This window comes from Neomonachus schauinslandi, chromosome 2 (genome assembly GCF_002201575.2).
Source record: "Neomonachus schauinslandi chromosome 2, ASM220157v2, whole genome shotgun sequence".
Classification (NCBI taxonomy): domain Eukaryota; kingdom Metazoa; phylum Chordata; class Mammalia; order Carnivora; family Phocidae; genus Neomonachus; species Neomonachus schauinslandi.
Window position 1 is genome coordinate 202,784,139 of NC_058404.1, and position 16,793 is coordinate 202,800,931.

Consider the following 16,793-nt stretch of genomic DNA (forward strand, 5'->3'; position numbering starts at 1 on the left):
TTGCTGGCATGTGGCTCTGTGGTGGGGGTGGGCGGGGAGCCCCACTAGAAACCACCTCCTCCCACCACCAGCTAACCACAGGTGCCAGCAGGTGGGGTGTGGAGGGGGAGGCCTCAGAAGCCGCTGCAGATGCCTGCACAGGACCCCCCGAGTCCACCTAGAGCCCACGAGCCAGGGGCAGCCAGGCAGCTTGGCAGGGCCTTCCTTCCTCCTTGCGCAGCCACACCCCAGGATGCTCTCATTGCCCATCCTCTGAACACCCCCTTGCTGGCATTCCCTGCCCTTGGGGACCTCAGACTGAGGCAATGAAGACCACCCATGGCCCTGAGGTTGTGCCCTGCCCGCGTTGGACCCCCATGCAGCTGGACATAGTGGACCACCCTCACCCTGGCTTTGCCCAGGATTGTCCTATCCAAGCCAGGACCTGGGCTTATGACCGCAGGCCACCAGTAGTCCCAGGCTGTGCCCGTAGCAGCTGGAGACCCCTCCCTCCTCAGGGTGGGGAGGGCGGCCGACAGGACCTGTCCCAGGCGGGCAGTAGGGACACTGAACTGGGGTTCCAGAAGGGCAGGAAACAAGGAGTCACAGAGCAGGGATGGGAACCAGTCGTCTCTCTTTATTTTTTGGAAAGCATGTCTGCTAGTTTGGGCCGATACCTTCGGCCCCCATAAGGGGGGGGGGGGGGGGGCCCTGAGAACAAAGACCACCCTGAACCACTGCCCGGCTGGCCAGCTGATGAGCAAAAAACAGCCCCCCAAATTCGGGCCATTAACAGTACAAAAAGTAACAAAACTGAATTCACGGCTTTCTCTCCCAAGCTTTGAAAGGTGGCAGTCCGGGCTATAAAAATCTAGAAGCATTGCGTAAGAAGTGTTAAATCTACAGCAAATACATCTTGTAAAAACTCAATAAATTATATATATAGATATATATAAACTTGTAACATCTAATAACATCTGAGCCTGCGTGCAGGGTTGGCCCCCACTGGAAGCTGCCTCCCCACCCGGAACACATGGCAATTAGAACTTGGAGGAAAATACCAGCTTGCTTTGAAGTCCCAAAAAATAAATCTCCTAAAGAAAAACCCTATAGAAATCTAATTCCCCTGCAAAAGAAAGCCAAAGGAAATAAAATATCCTCACTAGAATCACCTCAAACTATGAACGGCCCTTAAGGGCGCACGGAAACGGGCGGGGCTTTGGGGTGCCGCTGGCCAAGCCCGGCGCGATGTGCGTCCCCTGCGGTGCCTCTGAATGGAGCAGGACCCTTCTCAGCTGTTAATAAGTTAAAACTGAAACCTCTCTGCCATGTGGCTGTCTCAACACTATGAACGTGGGGGGGGGGGGGGGGGGCAACACAGGGCAGGGGTTCTGGGGGTTGATAAATAGCTTTACAAATATACAGGTCCAGGTACAATTTTTAAAACAAAACTGCCAGAAAAGCCCCTCCATCATCTGCTGGTGTTTGTGCTCGTCTCCACAGCAAATCCCTCGGGGAGGCTCCCTGGGCCCCCGGGGTCCCATGCCTGCGACACCAGCCCTTCTTCCATATAGGTATTTATATATATATACGTGTGTGTATCCTACACACGGCTTCTATTTATATAAATGTACACTCATTTCTGGAATGAACCTCTCGGAGAGAAGTTAAAGGCTTCAGGTACCCGTAATTCCGTCTCCAAGGAGCAGGGTGGGACGTGGGGGAGGCTGGAGGTGGGGGGCTGCGTGCTCACACTCACCCGCAGGCACGAGGTGTCACGTAGGTGGGCAGCCTGCGCACGGGGGCGACCCCGCAGGCTCAGCCCAAGGCGCTACACTGCATGCCAGAGCCAGGCCAGCCCTGGGGCTCCCTGGGAGGCAGCCGGTGGGGGGAGGGGAGCCTGGGGCAGGGGCCCCGCTCCCTGTCCTGAGGGGCCCCAGGAGGAACCCCTTTACATTCTACATTCGTCCCCCTGGTGCTGCCAGTGCTGGTGGCCAGGAGGTCATTGTACAGCAGGGCGGGCACCCCGGGGATCCCTGCGCCCGGGGCCCCAAGACTCCCTCACACCCACACACACACAGCTGTCTGTCCATCTGTCCCAGGACTCAGACCCAGGCCAGGGGGCCCCAGTGGTTGACAGCACTCCACCAGCAGCACAGGGGGGCGGGGAGGAGCTGGCATCCACTCTCACATTGGTGGGGGCTCGGCCTGCAGGCCGATGGCCCTTCACGTCCGCGGGCCCCCACTGCCGGGTGGGGCTGGAGGCAGCAGGTCATGGGCAAACACAGAGTCGTCCCCCGAGGAGCTGGAGCTGGGGGTGTCCTGGCCGCCTGGTGAGTACTGCTCGAAAGGCACGGACAGGTCCAGGTACTCCTGTGGGTGGGCGGCGGTCAGTGCTGTGTCCCCCACACGCAGCATGGGGGCGGGGGGGGCCAGCACTCACATCCGTGGACGTCACAGTGAGGATGCGATCCAGGTCCTCCACCAGCTGCTTGAAGGTGGGCCTCTGGGAGGGCACCGCGTGCCAACATTCCCGCATGATCATGTACCTGTGGGCAGCGCGCTCGGGTAAGGCTCCCGGTCCGGCGCCCACCCGAGCCCAGCCCGCAATGGGTTCCCACCCGTCCCCCTCGGGAACCCTGCTGAGGGAGCTCCCAGGCCACAGGGGGTGGGGGGAGGTGAGCCGCCCCGTGGACCAGTGTCAGGAAGGGTGGCCGCAGGGCGCGGACACTCACAGGTCGTGTGTGCAGTTGGCCGGCTTGTCCATGCGGTGACCTTCCTTCAGCAGCTTGAAGAGCTCCTCCACGGGGATGCCGGGGTACGGTGAGCCCCCCAGGGTGAAGATCTCCCAGAGCAGGACCCCAAAGGACCAGCTGGTGGGGCGCACAGGACAGTCAGCCTGCCCTGCACCCCCCACCGGAGAGCAGGGGAGATGGGCCAGGGCCTGGGAGGGGCCCATCTCTGTCCCGCGTCCCCCGCAGCTCCCGACCCCCTGGCCCTCCCCAGGATCTGGGAGACCACATACACGTCACTCTGGTGGGTGTAGACTCGGTCAAACAAGGCCTCAGGCGCCATCCACTTCACGGGCAGTCGGCCCTGGGAGGGGGAAGGGAGCACGTTGGGGCCAGTGCCCTCTTGCTGGTGGGGGGGGCCTTCCCTCTCCTTCCCCCCCACCAATCAACCACCCCCCTCCAGCTGGGCTCACGTTGGTGGTCTTTTTGTAGTAGTCAAGGTTGTGCACGTCACGGGCCAGGCCAAAGTCCGCGATCTTCATCACGTTGTCCTCGGTCACCAGCACGTTGCGGGCGGCCAGGTCCCTGTGGATGCACTGAGGGGGAGGGGTGGGCAGTGAGGCTCCCCAGTGGCCCTGGCTGGCTGAGGGACCTGCCGCCCCTCCTCCCACCCCCGCTTACCTTCTGCGAGGCCAGGTATTCCATGCCCCGTGCCACCTGGTAGGCGCAGGACACCAGGTCCTTGCAGGTGAGCTGCTCCTCGGGCAGCTTGCAGGTGTCAAAGGAGTAGTCCATGCCCGGGGGCCGCCGGGCCCGCAGGTACTCCCTGAGGTTGCCCTTGGCCGCGTACTCCACCAGCACATACAGGGGCCCTAGGAGCACAGGAGCCTCAGCAGAGGGCCCCGCCCTCGGGGCCCCGGGAGCCCCAGCTGCTCGCCCGCCCGCAGCACCTACCGCCCTGGGTGCACGCCCCCAGCAAGTTGATGATGTTCTTGTGCCTGCCGATCATCTTCATCATCTCCATCTCAGACACCAGGTCCGAGAGGTCCTTGTCCGTGGCGTCGTCTGCACAGGAGGGAGGCTGCGTCAGGCACCGCTGCCCCAGCCCTGCCCAGGTCCCCGCTGCCACAGCCCTCCCCTCCCTCACCTTTGAGCATCTTCACGGCCACAGTGACAGGCTTCGCAGCCCGGTCCTTGTCGATGCCGATGGCCTCCGCCATGACCACCTGGCCGAAGCAGCCCTCCCCAAGAGGCTTGCCCAGGGTCAGCCTGGTGGCAGAGACGAAGAGGCAATGAGCACTCCCGCCTGCTTCGGGCTCTGTCCCAGGCAGTCTCGGAGGCCCAGTACCACCGCATCCAGGAAGCCCTCCATACTTGCTCCCACAACCTTGCTCGTGAAGATGAAGGACGCTGACCCTGCAGCCTCTCCCTCTGTGCGGGGGCCCTCCAGACAGAGCACTTTGCAAGGGGTGCCCCCACCCCCGGGAGCATCTGTCCCTGGCTCAACCTCCTCGGGCCGTAGCCACGCTGTGCATGGAGCTGATTCCTACCTGCCTCTGATCGGAGTCCTATCAGGTTTCGGAGTGGTGCCTCCTCCCCCGCCACGGGGCTACACCCCACATGTGTCCCCGATCCCCACCGAGTCCGAGCCCAGCCCCAGCGCACAGGCTCACACTGCCACCACTGACCGGGCCCTGGACAGCTCCCACTTGGGGTCAGCGGGCAGCTCTAGCTCGGAGACGTTGGCCAGCGCAGGGCCCTCCCCAGAAGACAGCCGGGCGATGCGCACCAGCGGCGTGTTGGAGTTCATAGATGAGTTGGACTCCAAGGACACCTGCTTGGGTCAGCAGGGACAGGTTGGTGTCGTGGGGCCAAACCATGGCGGGAGGGAGGGGGTCGGGGGTAGCTAGGGACAGCGAGGGTGCGGCTCTGCCTGTGTGGGCAGGGCTGGCCGGGGCCTGGGAGGTCTGGCTGCCCTCCACAGAGTGCCACGTAAAGATCAAGTGACCCGGGGCACCGCAAGGACGAGGGCGGGGTCGGCTCAGGGGCCACACAGACCCGCACCCCTGGGCAGGCCCTGCGCCTCAGATGCCGCGGGGTGTCCCTGTGCTCAGGAGCCTGGCAGGCGGGGCCGTGGGGGCTCCGGGAGGCCAGGCGGCTCGGAACCCAGTATCTACTTTCTGTTACCTGTCGCTTGAGTGGGAAGCGGGAGACCTTGTGCACGGTGGGCGAGCCCAGACCCTTCTTCGGGGGCGTGCGCAGGCGGCACAGCGCCACGGCCCCCACCACCAGGATGAAGAGAAGGAAGCCCACCCCGTAGCTGAGGACGCCCGCGTACACGCTGCCAGCCTCGCCGGCCTCCGCCAGCTCCTCCTCGGCTGCAAAGACACGGGCGTTGCAGGCCTGGCCCAGCTGCACGAGCCCCCGTGGGCCGCCCGGGGCCGGGGCCAGAGGCGCGGTGGGCACGGGGAAGGGGCTCGGAGCCCCGGTGGGGGCGCACTGAGGCCTGCAGTCGGCAACGCCGGGTCAGCAGGGGGACACCCAGCAGAGGAGGAGCCCCGCAGAGCCAGCAGCACTGACACCCAGCACCCAGGGAGACGCCAGAGCTGCCACCGAGGCTGTCGGGGACCTGGCCGGGAGTGGGGGGCTCCACGGGGGCCTGTGAGCCAAGACACGGCGTGTCGACCGCGTTCCCCTACCAGCCATCGGCCTGGCGCGGGAGCACCGGGGACCGAGGTGGCCCCAGGTCGCAGGGTCCCCCGCCTGTCCCTGGCAGCCGTGGAGTGTCCCACGCCAGCGACCCCGGCAGGACGGGGACAGAGCAGGCCGCAGGAGCCAGTACCTGGCAGCACCACCAGCCACGCAGAGTGATGGGAAAACCCGATAGAATTGCCCGCCAGACACGTGTACTCCCCCGCGTCCTCAAAGGTGACATTGTGCAAGGACAGCACCTCTAGCTCCTTGTCGGTGGTGTTAGCGCCCGCCGTCTACAAAGAGAGAACAGAGCGCGATAGGCGAGCACCAGCACCTGCCAAGGGCACCGCAGCCAGAGTCCACGCGCTCACGGTCCAGCCAGGCTGCAAGGAAAACGCCGCCGCCGCCGCCACCACCACGGCCCCGGCCCCGGCGCCAAGGGTCCTCGGCCTCGCGCGTCCACAGAGCCCGAAGCCAGTCCCTCCACCGGCGAGTCCTCTGTCCCAGGTGAGCGCCAGGCATGCGGCCAGCGGCGTGCTGCACGGGCGCGCGTGCGAGGTTAGTGTGCGCGCGGGGGCGCGGGGGGCGGGTGAGCCGGGGGGCAGACCGGCAGCAGGGCAGCCGGCCGCGGGGCCGGGGCGGGAGCGGGCGGGAGCGCGGAGCGCGAGAGGCGCGCGCGGGCGGGGCGGGCGGAAGCGGAAGCGCGCGGGGCGGTGCAGCCTCTGCGGGTTGGAGGCCTCCTGGGGGTGCGGCGGGAGCGCAGGCGGGGTCGGCACAGGCCGCGGCCCGAAGCGGGCGGTCACAGTGGAGGCCAGAGGCGGCAGCATCGCGGACGGGCTCCGCCGGGAGCACAGCGCGAGCCACGGGGCGGGGAGCGAGCAGGACGGGGGCGTGCAGGTGGGCGCGTGGCCAGGGTGTCGGAGCTGGAGCTCGGCGTGCCAGGCAGCGTGGGACAGAGTCGTTACCTGCTTGGGGCCCGTGAACACGCAGCCAAAAGGCCTTCTCAGCCACGCCTATGAAATTGGAGGCTCGACAGAGGTACTCGCCCCCATCACGCTCGGACACATTGGCCAGGCGGAGGCGTGCGTCGGCCTCCACACTCTCACTGATCCAGGACTGCGGGGACAAGAGACCCGGCTTAGGCGCGCCCTCAGCAGCCCGGCTGGGCACAGAGCGGCCGTGCGGGCGCAGGGCCGGGCAGACCCCGCCACGGGGGTGGGCCTCAAGGAACGGAGGGCGGGGGCGGGCCAGGCCATGCGGGGCAGGGAGTCTGCCTGGAGGCGGCCACGGAAGCACCTGCCCGTGGTGGGCCGTGGTTTCACAGGATGCGCCTTCTGCACGCCCACCCGCTTCAGCGCAGAGTGTGGCCCTGGCAGGCACCCCTGAGAGGCCCTCCGCTGCCTAGCCCTGGGGTCCCAGCGGGGCCTGGCTCTCGGTAAGTGTGTTCCCGTGAGTGTGGAGATCTCACCCGACGGGGCCACGGTGGCCTCTCCGGTCGGGTCTGCACTCCCGCCCTCAGCCCAAGCGCCCGCTCCCTACCCCCGTGAGCAACAGATGTTTCTCTTTGGGCTGAGTGTCACAACCATCCCAACTAGGGTGGCCCCCACCCCTAGGGCCGTGGGAACAAAGCGAGGGCCGAGGGAGGCAGGCGGACCGCGAGCCATGCTCTGCGCACGCAGACGGTGTCGAATCAGGGCGGCCGGAGGCGTGGCTGCCTGCACCTCGGGCCCAGAGCCTGCCGCGCCGGGAGGGCTCAGCTGCCACCTGCCTGCCCTGGGGCCTTGAGCTTGACCCCGGCCCAGGGCGCTGTCTGCAGGCCTGCCTCCAGGGCTGAGGCCGACCCTTAGAGCAGACGGGAAACCAAGGACTCACCACAGGACCACGTGCTGCCTGCCTCACATGCCGGGACTGGGCCCAGACTCCCAAGGCGACCCCCCAGCCCGCCAGTGCGGAGCCGAGCCCCCCACCACTTCTCCCCGGCCGGTCTGATGCCGCCCCCTCACCCCCCGCCAACCCTTTGACCCAGCGAGCCTCCCTGCTGGGATGCCTTCCCGGTCCCCGGCCACGGGGGGGCCAGCAGGGCCAGGCCCGGCAGCTCCCGAGCAGCAGCCCGCCGCCGGCGCCCGGCCAGGGGTGGCACCCACCTTGAGGACGGTGACGTAGGGGGTGCCATCAGGCCCCACTTTGCTGCCGTTCACCTCCACATGCTTGAGCCACTGGATGTGGGGCTGTGCGTCGCTGTACACCTTGCAGTGGAACTCCACGTCGCTGCCCAACACGGCCGTCTGGTTGGCAGGCAGCCCCGCCTGCAGGATGGGCCGGTGCGGAGAGCGCTCTGCGGGGCAGACGGGGTTAGGGGCCACCCGGCCCGCGCCGCCAGCCCACACCCGCCAGCCCCGGGGGCCTCACCCAGCACGTCCAGGGTGTAGGTCTGCCGGATGCTGCCGAACTTGTTCTGCACGACGCACGTGTAGTTCCCGCGGTCCGAGGGCACCACGCTCTCCATGACCAGGCTCCACTGCTGGTGCCTCAGCTGTGGGCAGGCACGCGTGAGGGGACAGCGGCCCGGGACCCCGCCGGCCAGCACCGCCCGCCACCAGGCCCACCTTGATGCCCCCGATGCGGTGCTCGCCTCGGAACTCCTTGCCGTTCTTCAGCCAGGAGATGGACGGCGTGGGGTTGCCGGCGGCCGGGCACCGGAAGCGCACGGTGTTGGCGGCCGGCACCGCCAGCAGCTTCTTGTCCATGCGCTCAGGCCGCGTCCAGTAAGGGGCCCCTGCTGGCAGAGGGGGGCGTGCCAGCCGTAACCAGGGTGGGGACAGAGGTCCACCTGAGCCCGCTTCAGAAGCCTCCAGGCTGCCCACGCCTCCAGCCTCCGTGTACGGAGTGTTGGACTTTTTTTTTTTATTTAAGATTTTATTTATTTGACAGAGACACAGCGAGAGAGGAAACATAAGCAGGGGGGAGTAGGAGAGGGAGAAGCAGGCTTCCCGCGGAGCAGGGAGCCCAATGCGGGGCTCGATCCCAGGACTCTGGGATCATGACCTGAGCCGAAGGCAGACGCTCAACGACTGAGCCACCCAGGCGCCCCCAGAGTGTTGGGACTTTTGAGGACCTCTGCCTTGGCTGGACAAGGCCGCCGACAGCCCCAGTGTCGCCTCCCAGCATTCTCAAAGCTAAGCACGCACCCCTCCCCTCCCTGTCCGCCTCCCACAAGCACCCGCAGCAGCCAAGGGGGCCCGAGGGTCCGGAACAATACACCCTGACCTGGGAGCCTTCGAGACATAAGGGTATCTCCCGGGGAACACCCACCAACCCAGGGAGGCACACTTGGGGCCGGCCCACTGAAGTGGAGACCCAGCCAGCAGCGGAACCAGGCCAGCCCAGGTCACAGAGCCCAGCTGGGTGGACAAGCAAGGCCAGGACCTAGAAGCCACGGAGCGGGACATAAGGCCCAGCCCCCTGCAGAGCCCAGAGTGTCAAAGGTGGCCAGGTGCCTGCTAGAACCCTTGAGACCCAGAGTCACCCTCTAGAGCACTCTAGGGCCTGCTGGGCAGGGGGAGGGGACATGGCATCTGGGGGGCACTGCCCCCTCCTGGTTTTCAGGGTTGTCCCCAGCCTCCACCCTAATTCGTTTCCATCCTTCCTTGTTACTGGGGTGGGGGCTGCATTCCTGCTCTGGGAGGCTGGACAGGCATCCCCTAGGACAGGGGAGAGACGCCCCTCTCACCCCCACCCCTGCCCTGCTGCCTTCAACACAGCCATCTGGCGGAGGAGGGCGCTGAGGCCCAGGCAGGGGGCCCTCCAGGGGCAGAGACCCCGGGGGGACCGGCAGGCTGACACCATGGTGGCTCAGCCCTGCTGGACAGTGTCCGTGGAGGACAGTCTGCCAGTGACCCTTGGAGGCCCTGAGCCCACCGGGTTGGTGGAGGGGGCCAGCACCACCTGACATGGCCAGGGTGGCCGGGGCTCCAGGAGCAACTGGGCCTGGAGCTTGGCTTTGAACTCCTGGCAGCCAAAGGAAAAAGGGAAAATAGAGGAGACCTAGTGGCTCCTCAGGAAGGGCCCTTCCACGCCTCTGTCAGCATGCACACCCACGGTAGAGCCGACCTACGCACCCCGGCGCCTGGCTCCTCTCCGGGGACCACTCCTCTCCCACATCCCCACCCAGCTCCACCTCCCTAGAGGGCTCCCCCTCACCTCTTTGCCCACTGGACCCCTCGGGGCCCTCCACCTCCCCTAACCAGCCCCTCCGTGATTGGCAAAGTCTACCTGCCACTGCGCCAGGCTTACACACCTGCGTGCTGTCAACCCCACCTGCTCCCCACACCTGCGGCCTGCTCCCCACAAATGCCACAGCCTCCCCTTTACAATGAACACATGCCCAAAGCTGGTGTCCCTGGAGCCCACAGCCACCCTCCACTCCCACCTCCCATGCCCCGACTCCTCAGTCCGATGACCCACAGCAGCCCGGCTGGGCCACCTTACTGCCCCCGCCGCGGCCTCCCTGTCTCACCTGCCACGCAGTGCCCCCACCCCCCCAGCTTGCCACCCAGAGCTCAGGGCTGCCACAGTGAGGGGACCCCACGCTCGGTGTGACCCCAGGGGGGCAGCCCCCAGGTCTCGGTCTCCTACCTGCCTGAGGAGCAGGAGGCCCTATGCCTGCAGAGTGTAGGGCTTGGCAGCTAGGAAGCAAGCCCACCCCTGGGAAGGCAGGTCCCCAACCCTGGCCAGCCCGGCATGCCTGGAACCCGGGCTCACCTGTATCCTCAGCCTCATCCTCCCCGTCTTCATCATCTCCGGAGGACGGAGCATCTGAAATTCAGGCAACAGGGAGTGTGCAGGGGTCGGCCCCCTGACAGGCAAATGCCCAGGGCCTCCACCCCAGTGCCTCCACCTCCTCCTGGGTCTGTGGGGGCCGCCCATGGGCAGGGCTGGAGCCCCTTCACGCAGCACCTCCTACGGGGTGCCCCCACCCAACGACCACCAAGACCCTCAATGTGGGGTGGAGCGCGGCCGCAGGCCACACGGTGGCAGGCCACGCGGTGAGCTCGGTGGGGCCCTGGGTCACTCACCGGTCACGCGCACGCTGAAGTAACACAGCACGCGCTGAGTGAGCGGCTGCTGGCAGCTATAGGCCCCCGTGTCCTCGTGGGAGGCGTTGAGCACCTGCAGCCGCTGAGGCCCCACCAGGATGCGGTCGGAGGGCACTAGCCCCACACCGTCCTTGACCCAGACACTGGGCCCCGTGGGACCACCGGCAGGCGCATGGCAGCTCAGCTCCACGGTGTCCCCGCTGCCAAAGACCAGCTGTTCCTGCTGGCCAGGCTCAGGTCCCAGGGCCTCTGTGGAGGAGATGATGACCCTAAGGCAGGTGCCCCCGAAACAGGAATCCTGGGCGCCCGGCACCCCCGGAAGGCCCCACGGCTGGCCCACCGCCCAGACATGCAGCGAAGGCTGTGGCGGGGGCATCTGGGGCCCAGAGGGCTAGGCAAGGGCCACCGCATCCAGAGCCTGCTGTCCTGCAAAGTGTCCCAGGCCTGCCAACTGGTGTGAGCCCTGAGGACAACCGCACCGTCACGGCACCGACGTGGATGACGCGCGAGGAAGCGGGGTCAGCTGCGCGCTCACCAGACCATACTCATGGACACTGAGAATTCAGGTTGCAGGGTGTCACGGAGTATCATTCTTCCTCTGGTTTTTCCCAACCACTTAGAAATGCAAAATCCATGCTGAGCTTACAGGCCGTACAAAACCAGCCAGCAGGCAGAGGTCCTCCACAGACCTCTGGCTTCTAGCCTAAAACGGAGGCTCGAGGCAGGAAGGACGTGGTGGGGGGCAGGGGTCCCACTTACTGCCCCCCATTTCTCATCCTGGCAGCAAAAGCACTTCCAGACCAGAGAACAGATGCTCCCCAGCTCGAGGAGGAGGCCACCACGGCTGGGCAGCACTTGCTGTGGGCTCGTGACCTCGGGGTCCAGCCCGGGTCTCGGGGACATGGAATGCCTGTACCCCAACTTAGAAGGGAGTGTCGTGTGTGTGAGCTACGCCTCAGCACTACACTAAACACACAGCAGAACACTCCTAAGTACAGACGGGATACTGCGGGCAGCGGTCTCACAGGCCAGTGGGTTAAGGGGACCTGGGACCCCCCCCCCACCATTTCACGGATAAGAACTCAAGCTGGGAGGGGTGGGAGGTTGTGAGCAGGTCAGAGCGGGAACCCTTGAGCTAGGCTAAGGTGACCTGGCCCACCTTACGTGCAAATGCTAAGTTGGGGTAGAAGACGCTCGCCAAGGGCGGATGTCCACCCGTAAGCCCCCAGGGCCCTCCTCCCTGCCCAGCGGCTGCCTAGCTCGCTGAGATCCAGGGACATACCCCTGGCGGGGCTGGCTATCACCCCCAAGCCTCCCTGCCAGGGCCAGACAATGGCCAGCGCAGGAGGGCAGCCTGGGCTTGGGGCCCGGGACAGAGGTGGGTGGTCCCGCTGCCCAGGCCTCCTTCCCCAGACCCGGCTGGGTCAGTTACACCATCACTTGTCATTCTGCCGACGCGTGGCCTAGATTCGAGGGCCCAGCTGCCCACTCTAGCCACACCAGCCCCTGGCTCCCTGGACAGTCCCAATTCTGCCCACCCACTTCCGGCGGGCCCACCAGCCCCGTGCCTACCAGGAGGGTCTCTGGAGTATCCTCCGAGTCTGCATCCCTGGGGGCCCCACAGTCAGGGGCTTCCTGCTCTGACCTCCAGCCCCCCAGTCCTGGCTACTGTATCCTGTGGGGACCACCCAGTGCTGGGCACTGACTGAGGCCCCCCAGAAGGCTGAGGACAGGCTGGTCATGGCAGCCTCAGCCCCAGGCCCTGGCCCAAGGGCAACAGTGGTTGGTTCTGGTTTGGTCTGGGCAGCCTCGGCAGGTCAACCATCCACACAGTATTCACTTCAACCTCGTCCAGCATGGGACTGAGGAGCACAGAGCAGCCCCCAGGCCAGCGATCTGCTGCTGGACGGACGCTGCACTCAGCTGAGGCCCAGCCCTTGACCTGCCCAGGTGCCGAAGCCAGGGACCCCCGGGCCAGGGCAGCAGAGTCTCTGCCTCCTGTAGAGCTGACCCACCAGGCCCACCCTGAGCCACGGAGGACCCTGGGGGTGACCCAGCAGTGGCCGAGGGGATGGGGTCAGGCAGGGGGACAGAGGAGGATGAGCAGGGCCCAAAGTGATGGGCATGGGTGGGCACTAACCCAGCCACTGTCTGGCCCTACCCGGGGAGCGGCAGGGGCACATGCCGTTCAGCCCCCACCCCCAGCAGCCCTAGGAGGGAGTCTTTCCTGATCAACAGAAAGGGGCCCTACCCACGCCCACGCAAGTGCTGGGGCCCACGCATGCTGGAGGCCAAGTCCTATGTGCCACGGCAGGTGCCCACGTGCCTGAGGGGAGTGGGCATAGGTGGAATGCCTGCCCCCACCTGCATCCCCACCCCAACAGGGGGCGGAGCTCATTTGGGGGCCGTAGGCCAAGGGCAGCCCATGGGACCACCCAAGGGGTACTGTGTCCTGGAAAGGCCCGCTGTCTCCCAGTCACAGGGTCCCCCTGACTCTGTTACTCACTGGCCTCGTGCCTCAATTTCCCCCACTGGGACACAGGGCAGAAATCCCACTGGAAGGCCCGGGAGGCCACCCCCGCGGTGAAAGTGCTGGGTCCCGGGACAGCAGGGGTGAGAGACCCAAGCCATCACCTTTGACGTCACCAGGCCACAGCCAGAGCTTGCTTGGGACGGCTGCCGCCCAGGCCCTGACCCCCGACGGGCAGGACACACTCCTAGATTCAGGTCACTACAGTCGAGGGCCCCCCAGTGCATGGGGAGTGCACAGGGAGTGGACAACCCTTCCTCAGAAGGGCCTTGGGGGTGACCCCAAAGAACAAGCATCAAATTCAGACCTGATTCAAAGGAACCATTGGACTGGCTGCCCGCAAGGGATCTGGGGTTTGGGGTGGGATGAAGAACAAAGGGTCTGGTTCCGGATGTGTGATGAAGCTTTCACTGCCCTCCAGAGCTTCCAAATAGCCCAAGAGACATGGGTTTTCTCAAAGGGACCCGAAGCCAAGGGAGAAGATCTGATCTACCCCCTCCCCACCTGGAAACTATCTGAAAAGTTTCGTACCAAAGTTAGAAAAAAAGGGGGGGCGGTTTGGAGATCAGGCAAGTGAATGTGGGCTTACGGGATGACCCAGCCTGACCTTCCCAGAACCCTGCCATTACCTGTCCTCACAAAAAAGTAAGGTGACTGGGGCTCCAGGAGGGCTCCCAGAGCCCCCAACAGGATGTAGAGTAAGGAAGCTCCCCTCCCATCCAGAAGAGACCCCCCTCATTGCTTACTCACTTGTAAGTCACTCAGACTTACAGGCTGCCCCTCCAGCCCGTGCCTGCTGGGGCTCCTGTTCCCTTTTAGTTCCAGTTATGAAACGGGGCACAGCCAGGCCCCAGAGCAGCCCCAAGGAGGACCTGAGGCCCTGGGGGCAGGGGTGCTTCTCAGTTCAGTGCAGGGGCGGAGGTCAGAAGTCCAGCCTCTGGCTCAGCCAGGTTAATGAACCACCCAGAGGCCCGTGGGGCTCAAAGTCCAGCCCTGATGAGCAGGAGGTGGGGGAGGCTGCAACCAGTGCTTTTCTGGGAAATGCCCTGCACTCCCACGGGACCCCTCTTGGCTGGGTGGGGTCAGGCGGCAGGGGAGTGCCCCCCCCCCCCAGGCCCCTCACAGAGAACACTGGCCCCATGGGCAGATGAAGGCTGCCCAGGTCAGTCCAGTGGCCCGCACCTTCCCCACCCCGACCCCAGGCAAGTCTGGCTTTTTAATTTGTTTCCCGGGACAGTGTCAGCTGGAAACTCTAAATTTCACGAGGTCCTTGAATTTTTACGGCCTGGTCCATCTCCTTAGCGAACCGGATTAAAAGCTCACTGAACTAGCAACTCACTACCTGTCTCAGCCCCTCTACTTCGGGGCGGCGGGGCACCTCTGCCCTGGTGGGGCAAAGAGGCCCCGCGCCCTGGGGTCCCTCCTGCTGCTGTGCCCCAGGCCTGCGCCCCGGGACCGGCCTCATGGGTGCGGCCAGTTCCCAGAGGGAGGACGGAGCCCCCCGCCATGCCCGCCCCCGCACGCCGCAGGGGGTCCGGAGGGGGTCTGGAGCCCCGCCCGCCGCGCCCTCCCCGGGGCTAGTTGACATTCCTCGGCCGTAGTGAGTAATATCTTTATCTGAATGCGAATGCTAATTCGGGGCTCCCCCCGCGATCGCCTATTCGGCGCCCCTGGAAGCTGGGGCCGCCTGAGCAGGCGCTAAAAGCGCGCGCTGACCTCGCGACGGCCTCTGTCACGCCGCTGAATGACACACACATTCAAGCGCCGGGCCCACTTCATTCATAAAAAAATGACATTGTTCCGGGAGGCTGCAGCCGCCGCCGCAGAAAGGGGCGCGGGGGCGCGGGGAGGGGCGGGCCGCCATCTGCCTCCGTCCTGCCCGCGGCCGCCGCCTCCCTGGCACGGCGCGCCCGCCGCCGCTCAGCTCACACCTCCCTGCGAGGCCGCCGCGGCCGCCATCAATGCGCGGTCTGTGGCCGCGCCGGGTACAAAGGAGCGGCTGTTCGGGTCCCGCCCGGGTGGGGCGTGAGCTCACCGGGCGAAGGCCTCCCTCCGCGCGGCCGCCGGGACGGAGCGGGGGTGCGCGCGGCCCCCTCGCCCTCGCCCGGCTGTCCCCCTGGGGCCGGCTGTCCCCCGGGCCGGCTCTCTCCTCGGGGCCGGCTGTTTCCACCCCCCGCCGGGGCGCAGCCGGGAGCTTGGCGGCGCGTGTGTGGGGCGGCACCGCCCGGAGCGCACGGCGGGCTCGGCAGGGGGCCGCGCACGCTACACCTCGAGGGCCGCGGCGCGTGTGCGGGGCGGGGCCTGGCGCACCGACGCGCTCCCGCCCCACCCCGGAGCTCGCCCGCGGGCCCCTAGCGGACCCCCGACGCCCACCCAACCTTGACTGCCAGCTGGGGTCCGCGGCTCCACGTCGCTCGGACACCCGCCCTCTCACCTCCCGGAGCCCACCCTGGCGTCGGGCGCGCACCCTGGGGGAGCAGACACCTTCACCCGCAGGGCTGGGGAGCGGAGGCACTAGACGGGTGTTGCGTCGTCACGCAGGCCACTGGGAGGCAGGGCCCGGGTGGCAGGCTGACGCACTCTCACACCCTCCCCCCAAAGTGCGGTCTTTCGCTTTGGGCCGCAGCCATGAACCGGGACGGAGGCGGGTTGGGACTGCGGCACCAACAATAAGAACTTTCCGTCAGTGAGGACCCGCAGAACAATGGGAATGGGAAACGCAGCCCCCAGCGCACTCCCGATGCTGCCCGGGGGCAGGCTGAGCCCCACTAGGGAACCGCGGGGGGCAGTGGCCGCGGACACCGCGGGCGCGTCCAGCTCCCCGCCGCGGCCTCGCACTTGGGTGGTAGCCCTGAAGCTCCAGGAGCCCCACAAACTCCTGGCCGAGATTCCCGGGGAGGGAGGCGGCAGAAACCCCGGCATTGGTTCCGCAGGGCCAGCCCAGGGCGCGCCCTCGGGCCCACTCAGATCCGGCGCCCCCCACCCACCCAGGAGCCGGTTCCTGGGCCCCGACGCCCACCCCGTCGGGTGCTTCCTTACCTGCCGCTCTCCGCACGACGCTCTGCTCCATGCCTGGCGGCCCCGAGGCGGCGCCGGTCACGACCGCCAGCGCCACGCAGAACGCGAGGGCGCGAGCCGGGGCGCCCATAGTGGGGGCGAGGGCGACGACGTCCTCAGGCGACGCGCGCGGGCATGCTGCCCCCCATGGCCCCGCTCTGGCACCGGCGGGAAGAGGGCGCCACTCGGGAGACTGCGGGAGGAGGCGGGCAGTTCGTTATCCCGGAGGAGCCGGGGCGCGCAAGGGCGGAAGCCCCGGTGGCTGGGCTCCTGCGCCCCGGCTCCGCCGATCCCCGGCCGCCCCGCCCGCCGCCGCCGCCCTGGGCTCCCGGGCCGCCTGGCGCCGGCCGCCTCCTCCCCGCCGCGGTCCCTCCCTTCCTCCCCCTTCCCTCCCTGACTTCTGCAGAGCCCTCCCAGGGCGGCGGCGGCGGCAGCAAACTTTCCAGAGCGGGAAGCCTGCGCCCCGGCCGGGCCCCGCCGCAGAGACCGCTCGGGACGCGAGCCCGCCGCGCGCTCTGGCCTCGCCGCGCGTCCGCCTCGACCCCTCCGCGCCCGCGCACCGACCTGGCGGCCGCTGGCGCCTACTCGCCGCGCGCGGCTCTTGCTCCGGCTCGTTGCCCGCCGGCCCAGCGCCTGCGCCCCGTGCCTCCAGCGTCGGCTCGCCGGTGCGTCCGTGCGCCCGGCGGAGCAGGACTCCGCGGCGCC

General features: G+C 66.9%; 1 protein-coding gene across 8 annotated transcripts; it reads right to left on the bottom strand.

Moving 5' to 3' along the window:
- Nucleotides 1–596: 596 nt before the first annotated feature.
- Nucleotides 597–16,787, bottom strand: FGFR3 (fibroblast growth factor receptor 3). 8 transcript variants are annotated; one of them, XM_044913049.1, is made up of 18 exons: nt 16,653–16,787; nt 16,071–16,281; nt 10,481–10,750; nt 10,167–10,220; nt 8,012–8,181; nt 7,815–7,938; nt 7,550–7,740; nt 5,554–5,698; nt 4,899–5,089; nt 4,400–4,545; nt 3,859–3,980; nt 3,666–3,776; nt 3,393–3,583; nt 3,185–3,307; nt 3,005–3,075; nt 2,715–2,852; nt 2,423–2,528; nt 597–2,352 (listed from the first exon to the last, which is right to left on the bottom strand). In XM_044913049.1, exons 2-18 carry the CDS (start codon nt 16,177–16,179, stop codon nt 2,206–2,208), a joined length of 2,409 nt encoding a protein of 802 aa, XP_044768984.1. In that variant the 5' UTR covers nt 16,180–16,281; nt 16,653–16,787; the 3' UTR covers nt 597–2,205. The 8 variants fall into 8 exon arrangements, with proteins under 8 accessions (XP_044768984.1, XP_044768983.1, XP_044768980.1 ...); XM_044913048.1 differs by having other exon boundaries at nt 4,400–4,548; XM_044913045.1 differs by lacking the exon at nt 5,554–5,698 and adding an exon at nt 6,371–6,521.
- Between the last annotated feature and the right edge of the window lie 6 nt (nt 16,788–16,793).

Coding starts and splice junctions, on each gene's coding strand:
- FGFR3 (XM_044913042.1), bottom strand. CDS start 16,179: ATGGGCGCCCCGGCTCGCGCCCTCGCGTTCTGCGTGGCGCTGGCGGTC. Junction 3,584..3,665: donor GGGGGCGTGCACCCAGGGCG/GTAGGTGCTGCG, acceptor CTGTGCTCCTAG/GGCCCCTGTATGTGCTGGTG. Junction 2,853..3,004: donor TACACCCACCAGAGTGACGT/GTATGTGGTCTC, acceptor GCGCCCCACCAG/CTGGTCCTTTGGGGTCCTGC.